General features: G+C 40.5%; 1 protein-coding gene across 1 annotated transcript; it reads right to left on the bottom strand.

Annotated features, from left to right (window-relative positions):
- Window positions 1-4,738: 4,738 nt before the first annotated feature.
- Window positions 4,739-8,173, bottom strand: LOC106567452 (homeobox protein MSX-2). The gene is made up of 2 exons (XM_014136727.2): window positions 7,723-8,173; window positions 4,739-6,096 (listed from the first exon to the last, which is right to left on the bottom strand). Exons 1-2 carry the CDS (start codon window positions 8,078-8,080, stop codon window positions 5,672-5,674), a joined length of 783 nt encoding a protein of 260 aa, XP_013992202.1. The 5' UTR covers window positions 8,081-8,173; the 3' UTR covers window positions 4,739-5,671.
- Between the last annotated feature and the right edge of the window lie 394 nt (window positions 8,174-8,567).

Here is an 8,567-nt window from a genome sequence, read left to right as displayed (position 1 = left end):
AAGTAAGAAAAGTATATTTCTAGTACAGGGGCAGGTCAGTAATCCAGAAAGGGTGCAACAGGTCCAGAACGGCAGGCATTCTCAGGGTTTGGGTATGCAAGGGTCAATAATCCAGAGAGGTGTGACAAGGTATAGAACGGCAGGCAGGCTCAGGGTCAGGGCAGGCAGAAATGTCAAACCCAGAAAAGACTAGAAAACAGGAACAAGAACAGACAGGAGCAAGGGGACAAACGCTGGTAGGTTTCACGAAACAAAACTAACTGGCAACAGACAAACCGAGAACACAGGTATAAATACACTGGGGACAATAGAGAAGATGGGTGACACCTGGAGGGGGGTGGAGACAAGCACAAAGACAGGTGAAACAGATCAGGGTGTGACAATGTGTAGCGGTGGTAAGGTGTTGGGACCCTGCTGTTGGGACAGTCTGTGCCCACAAACAGTTTGTCACTGTATTAGTCCGATTGATGTATTGTTTGGTGTTGTGTTGTGTTCTGTTGTGTTCTGTTGTGTAGTGGCTTTGCTAGCATGCATCACACATTTTTCGGAATGTTTGCCCCACAAATATGTACATGCTAAAATCGCCATTGATTTTGATACTACGGGCCACAATTGATATGGTGAAAACAATGTGTGGGCAGGCAGAGGCACAGAAACTCACATCAATACCTTTGACAATTAACGCTGTTAACAAATCATTTATGCTATTGCTACCAATTAAGAGTGACTAACTCAATGACTCAAAAACTACCCGGCTTATGCTCTCCAAATGGACGTTAGTTATGAGAACCAAGATGTCTATGCATTGACTTTTGTGTTTTATATATGTCGGGGGGTGCTATTAAGAGGACATATTGTTCTGTCTCACAATTCCCGATCATGAAACGGCATAACGGATGTTTAGTGTGCTGATTCCTTATGGTATCGAATGGTGGGCTTTTGCACAGATGGGCTCCATCTATCAGGCGGGCAGGCCGCTACACTCTAGTAATGAATGTGTCTCCCTCTGCCATATGGATTCATTATATGATACACCGAGAGCAACTGGCGGTAAAAGAACTGAGCACAGAAATCAGAGATATGCTGCAGCAGGTAACTTCGATTGTAAACCACATCTACTGCACGCACGCCTGATGCAAAACTATGTAGATATATGGGATCTGAGCATGACAATGTTCTATTTCACATCAAGGCTTGGTGGTTATTAAGGGGGAGGGTTGGAAAGACTTTTTCGAATTGAGAGAGGAACTGTTGTCATTCCCAATGGATGACTTTCTGTGTAATGAAAAGAAAATAACAGAAAACAGCATCAGTATGTCCCACACGAGTGATGACTGCTCACCTCCAATGCTTGGAAGACCACTTTGGGATGGACCTACTTCCCAATCCATTTGACTGTGATCCTGGCTAAGTTGACATGCCGGTAAGTGAAATCGAACAGCTGATAGTGCTGTTATGTGACCGAATGCTGCAGACAACGCATTCACGGGTCACTATGGAGGAGTTTTGTTTCCTGACTCAAATGGAATACCCTGCCATCTTCCTCTGAGCATTAATGCTGCATTTAAAACAACTGGCAAACTCGGAACTGGGAACTCGGAAATCTCTTACTTCCGAATTCAGTGCGTTCAAGACAACTAGGAACTTGGAAAGAAATGAGCTCCGACTGGGAAAATTCTTTTGAAAGGACATCCAACTTGGAATTCCAACTTGGGAATTCTGGTCTCATTCTAGAGCTCTGAATTTTTGACCTTAAGATCACTGACGTCATGATTTGACCTCCTATGTTTCAGAGTTCCCAGTTGTCTTGAAAGCACCATAAAACTCATGGTATGCTACCCCTCACCAGCTCATATCTGTGTGAAACTAGATTCAGTGCTCTCGTCTACATTAAAACCAAATATCGATCCAGGTTGGATGTGGCTGCAGAGATGAGGTGCGCACTGTTGATCATGCCCCCTGACTTTGAGAAGCTCCGACGCAAAATGCTTCAAACACACCCATCTCATTAGTGGTGGTGAGATAAGATACATTTCTGTATGTCAGACTAATTCGCAATTGACTGCCCCACATTAACAGTATGTGATGGTGAGTTGAGAAGACAATCAGAAATGCTGCTAGAATGTTTTTCAATTGACTGCCATAGCCCCAAATAAAAAAGTCAACATTGACTGTTAATTACATGGGTGGGGTCTCCAGAATATTCAGATACCAAAATTGGGTCATGGGCCTAAAAGGTTTCAAACACAGTATGTAGTGTTTGACATTCATTTTTACGTTTAGGATGCAATTTAGGCAGCGTTGCATTTTTGCAACTGTGGGTCTCACAGGCTTAATAGTACATTACGTGTACATGTTTTTGACATACTCTCTTATTTTTCAGTACATGTTTCAAACATAATATAGAGATGATTTGATTCCTCAGATTTGATTCATCAGCTTCCACAAGGATGAAGAACATACTACTAATGAATTGGTAGCGTGATGGGAGGTCTTGTTCCTTGCCTAGATAATTATATCATGACAATACACATTTTTACATGATGTACTACAGCGTTTCCCAAACTCGGTTCTGGGACCCCAAGGGGTGCACATTTTGGTTTTTGCCCTAACACTACACAGCTGATTCATCAAAGCTTGAAGATTAGTTGATTATTTGAATCAAAATGTGCACCCCTTGGGGTCCCAGAACCGAGTTTGGGAAACGCTGTAGTACGTCATGTAAAAATGGGTATTGTCATGATATAATTATCAAGGTACAAATCTGTCGTTCTGCCCCTGAACAAGACAGTTAACCTACTGTTCCTAGGCCGTCATTGAAAATAAGAATTTGTTCTTAACTGACCTGCCTAGTTAAATAAAAAATAAATAAAATAAAGATAGAGAGATGACATTAAAAATACATTGGAACAATGTGTGGAAGAGTGCCTCTCAGACTAATAAACAGTGTACACCCTTATGTTTCCCGAATGCTGGGCTTGCCGTTTCCTGAGGTTCTTCACCAAGAGAAAAGAAATGGGCTCATAAAGTTTTTATGAAAACAAACACAAGGCAACGGCCAATACTAACTTCTAAAAGTTATTCAAGATACTTATTTCTGACTTAACATGATCTTAGGAAAATAAAATAGAATCAGAATATTCAAGAATGCAACCGGTCCGCCATTTGTACACACATATAGAGTATGAAATACATTACATGGAAATGCAAAGTGTGTTTGGTTTCTGAGAGTGAGTGCGTGTGGGTGTGTTTGTTGCCATTCTCAATTTACCTTTTAGATTGGAATCATATAGCACCACCTACCGAGAACCTTGGTCATGAACTCCACCTTAGCAGTTTATTCCCAAGGCGCCATATCCAACACCACCACTAGAGGAAGTATAAGTATACACTCTCCTTGCTTGAATGACAAGTTCACAAACATTGACATGTCATATATCCTCTGCCTCTAGAGTTGTTTGACGTTACATTGATGGTCAAAGTGTCAAAAGAGCATGGCATCACAATAAATCACAATAATGGTTAAACCCTTATTTTAAATTTGTATTTCTTATTATTTTTATTTTTTGCTTCAGTTTATTTTAGTAAATACTTTCTTGACACTTTTTTCTTAAAACTGCATTGTTGGTTAAGGGCTTCACTGTTAGGGCTACACCTGTTGTATTCGGCACATGTGACAAATACAATTTGATTTATTTAGAACAAATATAGAGCATTGTTTCAATAGCTAAAGAACTACTCCCTCAAGTAATATAGCGCCAACCTGACATTTCCAAACAGATCCTCGAACATCTCTACCAATCTGCTGTTCATTAAACTGATTGCTTGACTATGCTGAGGGTTTGCCTCGCTGCCTTGTTTTGATTAAAGGGAAGCTCATAAATAGAGTGCTGCCTATAAATGATTTCCTCATTACATCAAAGTCACACGGGAAATTGTAAGCAGCTCTTACAATTGCCACAAAGGCAGCTACCTTTATGGGATTAGTCCCCTGATGAATGATATATAACAAGGCAGGAAGGAGGACCATAAAACATGACCAATCTGGCTCTCCAAACCAATGGTGTTTCACACAATTGGAAGTGCTGTGGAAGCCGGATACAGTTGACTAAAACCAATAACATTAAGGTCAATTAGTCCCGAGAATGATGCTCGGGAAGTAATAGGCCTACTACTGCCATCTAAAACCTGGTGAGTTTAAATTGCAGTCTTCCAACAACTTTTGTCATTGAAATAACCCAAAGGTATGACGCACATCACTGTTTGATGAGACAGGCACATCTTTACTTATCGTTCCACAGATTATTGCTGAAGTCAGTGCTTTAGTGCTTTCAGAACATGAAGGGAGAGAGATGGTATAGTGTAGATGCTGTGGTTTGGGACTCTGTAGTTCTCCATTTCAACTGATATTACGCACAATATGTCATCACATGAAATGAATTCAATAATATTACTTACTGGAAGCAGAACACTGCAAATATCATCAACATTTCATCAAACATTATTTTAAAATGACATTCACTGATGGTTTATGGTTTACAAAAGTGTTATGATAACTGGAATTATCTGAATACCTGACTTTTTAGTGCTTACATTTGAGGGTTGTCAAATATTGACTTTAACATTAGAAACCACGCCACGCCATGCAACCATGACAAAATGTAGGTCATGTTCAATTTCAAAGATGTAGATACGTCACAACATATTCTTACACACATAATATCTCAATAAGCAAACATGTTTTAAAAGCCTTTTTAATTTTGGTCCATGCAAATGAGATACATTGCTGATATTAAAAACATTTATAAAACTACATCCCGTAGCTCCTTGCAATGGAACCTTCAGATTAAAGTATAAAAGGTATAAATAACATTTTGGAACTTTTGCCACATTTGAGCTACATGTTATAAATACGAAACATGAATCACACAATAAATTCATTTCCTGCATAAACATTTAAGAGTGAAAGTATAATAAATAAGTATGCACAAATTAAACTCAGACTACACACGTCTTATGAAACAGAAGTGCTGAATATAATTTGTTGCTACAGTCAAATCCAATGTAAAAAATATCAATTCGGAATTAGTCAAAAAATATCAACAATTTTGAATGAGTTGAGTTTGAGTTGAGTTTATGAAAAAACTAAGACAACCCTTCAGTATGGAATGAAAGCGGTCTAAAATCCAACCTATCGGTCTGTTTTCAAGGAGAGGTGAAACAAGGCAGACCTGAAGTTTGGATCCACCCCGGCCCAAACAGAATCATGATAATCAGACCTAAGCTGAATCTTCGACGCTAGATACTGACAAGTGTAATGACAGTAATACAACAACATTAGATCAATACCACAGAGACAATTGGATAAAGGGAACATTTGCATTGGAATATATTACATAAAGTAAAACAGAACCACTAGTTGATTTAGCCTGGATGGCCAAATCGTTATCCATCCGCAGAAGAAAAATAAGAAACCAGCAAAACAATTCATTGAGGTCTTTAAGGCTCTTTGGTGAGTGAGGCACTGTATTTTCAGGTGTGTTTATGAAAGAAAATCATCTCCATTTCAGTGTTGTTTTTGTAGCAAGGAGAAAAAGTTAGTATTAAAAAGAGTGATGTCCGAGTGTCCAACACTAATATCAACAGAAGAAGCTTATATTCCTCTCTATCTTCATGTTAGGTGATACATGCTGTATCCCAGTGGCGTAGCGTACAGTCCCATAGGTGAGAGGGGCAGCATTGGTCGGTTGTAGGGGTAGGACTGTCCGTACAGGGAGACAGCTGTGTGAAGTTGGGCACCCAGGGGCATGGGTAACGTAAAGCCCGGGTGAAGCACAGGTTTGGCAGCCATTTTGAGCTTCTCCAGCTCGGCCTCCTGTAGTCTCTTGGCCTTGGCCCGGCGGTTCTGGAACCAAATCTTGACCTGAGTCTCAGTCAGGGTCAGAGAGCTGGAGAACTCGGCCCGCTCTGCGATGGACAGGTACTGCTTCTGACGAAACTTACGCTCCAGAGCCAGCAGCTGGGAGGTGGTGAAAGGAGTACGAGGCTTTCTATTGGTCTTGTGCTTTCTCAGCGGACAGGTAGGACTCATCTGCCCTAGAGCGAGAGAGCGAGAGAGAGAGAGAGAGAGAGAGAGAGAGAGAGAGAGAGAGTCAGAGTCAATACTAATTTAATGTAACAAATGGATACTTGAGTGAGAAAGTAAATGTACTTAATATGGAGGAGATTAGTGCTATTTGTTGGAATGATTTTAAGTCATCTCAATCACACTCCACACTGCCCTTTCCCACTTGACAAAAGAACACCTATGTGAGAATGCAGTTCACTGACTACAGCTCAGCGTTCAACACCATAGTGCCCACAAAGCTCATCACTAAGCTAAGGACCCTGGGACTAAACACCTCCCTCTGCAACTGGATCCTGGACTTCCTGACGGGCCGGGCCCAGGTGGTAAGGGTAGGCAACAACACATCTGCCACGCTGATGGTATGGCAAATGCTCTACATCTGACCGTAAGGCGCTACAGAGGATAGTGCATACGGCCCAGTACATCACTGGGACCAAGCTTCCTGCCATGCAGGACCTATATACTAGGCGGTGTCAGAGGAAGGCCCAAAAAATGTCAAAGACTCCAGTCACCCCAGTCATAGACTGTTCTCTCTGTTACCCCACGGTAAGCGGTACCAGAGCGCCAAGTCTAGGTCCAAAAGGCTCCTTAACAGCTTCTACTACCCAAGCCATAATCAAATAGCCACACGGACTATTTACATTGAACCGCCCTTTTTTTACACTGCTGCTACTCACTGTTTATTATCTATGCATAGTCACTTTACCCCTACCTACATGTACAAATTACCTCGACTAACCTGTTCCCCCACACATTGACTTCGGTATTGTTATTTTATTGTGTTACTTTTAATAAAATTCTTGGTTTATTTTATTTAGTAAATATTTTCTTAACTCTATTTCTTGAACTGCATTGTTGGTTAAGGGCTTGTAAGTAAGCATTTCACGGTAAGGTTGTATTCAGCGCATGTGACAAATACAATTTGATTTGAATTACACACAAACCACATAAACAAAAATGTATGTGGATATACTAATAAAACACACAAATCAATGTAAGGGTTTGAAGACCTGCCTGATATGCCAAAAAAGATACATAGAAATACATCTTATTATCCCAAATAAAGAATACAAATTGTTGAATATTGTTTTCAAATGAAAGATTATGTTTCATGTTAGACCCACAGTAAGCCATTTATTAACTCAACTAATGTTGTAAAGACCCAGGCCTGTTTTTCCTAATACTTATTTTTCACGTATTGGTTTAATAAATAGAATGTCAAGACTTAAGTTATCGTACGTTTTTTTTCTACACAAGCATTCAGATATAGCCTAATTAATTAGGCATATACATAAAAGTGATTACTTGCAAAAAGCTTTTTAGTTGACACCCTGTCAAATAAATTGAATGTATTGCCATGCAATATTGTGAGACAGCACAAACCAATTCAATGGGTCGATTTGATTAGTATTTTACCATATGATATATATATATATATATTAATCTCTAAATAAATAATAAGTTATGATAAATAGTGAGGTAAGAAGTACACATGTATAAATATTCCAAATGTGTTCCAATTACTTAAAAGAAGCAGATTTGTATATCTCAATTTAACTGAAATTCTCCCACGTGAGTCTCCAAAAGTTACTCACGAGTTTGCGCTGAGAATCTTGGGCTCATATCCCAGGGAGCACAGTCATCCGGCTCGGAGGACTCCGACTTTACGGGCGATGGTGGAATAAAGTGCTTTCGGATTCCCTCGGGAGGGCTATATGTCTCTCTGCACAGGTACGGAGAGTTCTGAGTCTTTGAAAATGTAACCACAGAGACATTGTCGGGTTTGCTTGTAAACTCACTATGAGTCTTTCTACCCGACATTATAGCCTCTACACTGAAGGGATGATAGTGTGTAGTCACTTGAGTTTTGCGGTCATCCATCGTGCTCTCCCGCTCGGGTCGGCTGTCCTCCTCCGATGAACTGCTATCCCTCAAACTCACATGGGTAGACATTTCCCCCTTAGTATGTCCCAATGGCACTCGGCAAGACTGACTGACAGTCGTAGTTACAGGTGGCGTTCAGAGTATCAGGACCCAAGCTGTCAAGTGTGGGGGTGAGTAAAATAATCACGTGGCGCCAGTGGAACTTTCGGCCAATCGCAGCGCTGCCAAAATGTAGGAGAGGACCTTATTACCATTGATTGGTCTCTCACACAAGAGTTCAAAATATATGTAGTACATCACATGCATTTACTGTGACGGATAACTGCAAACCTAACCTCAAGAGGTGTAAACACAGGCCCCATGCAGATAATTATGAAAGAGATAAACACAATTGACCAATCTCCATTGGGATATGCCTTTTCCTGATTGCAAAACGTTGTTGGTGCCTCAAACCAGGATACACACATTTGGTGGGAAAATGCTTTCTTGCAGCCCTAGTCCGTATCATGCTCTCTTAAAGCTGCAATATGTCACTTTTTGGGCGACCCACCAAATC

The sequence above is a fragment of the Salmo salar genome, chromosome 13 (assembly GCF_965601325.2).
Source record: "Salmo salar chromosome 13, fSalSal1, whole genome shotgun sequence".
NCBI lineage: Eukaryota > Metazoa > Chordata > Actinopteri > Salmoniformes > Salmonidae > Salmo > Salmo salar.
The sequence above is the reverse complement of the archived record's forward strand: the minus strand, read 5'-3'. Positions and strand labels throughout refer to the sequence as shown.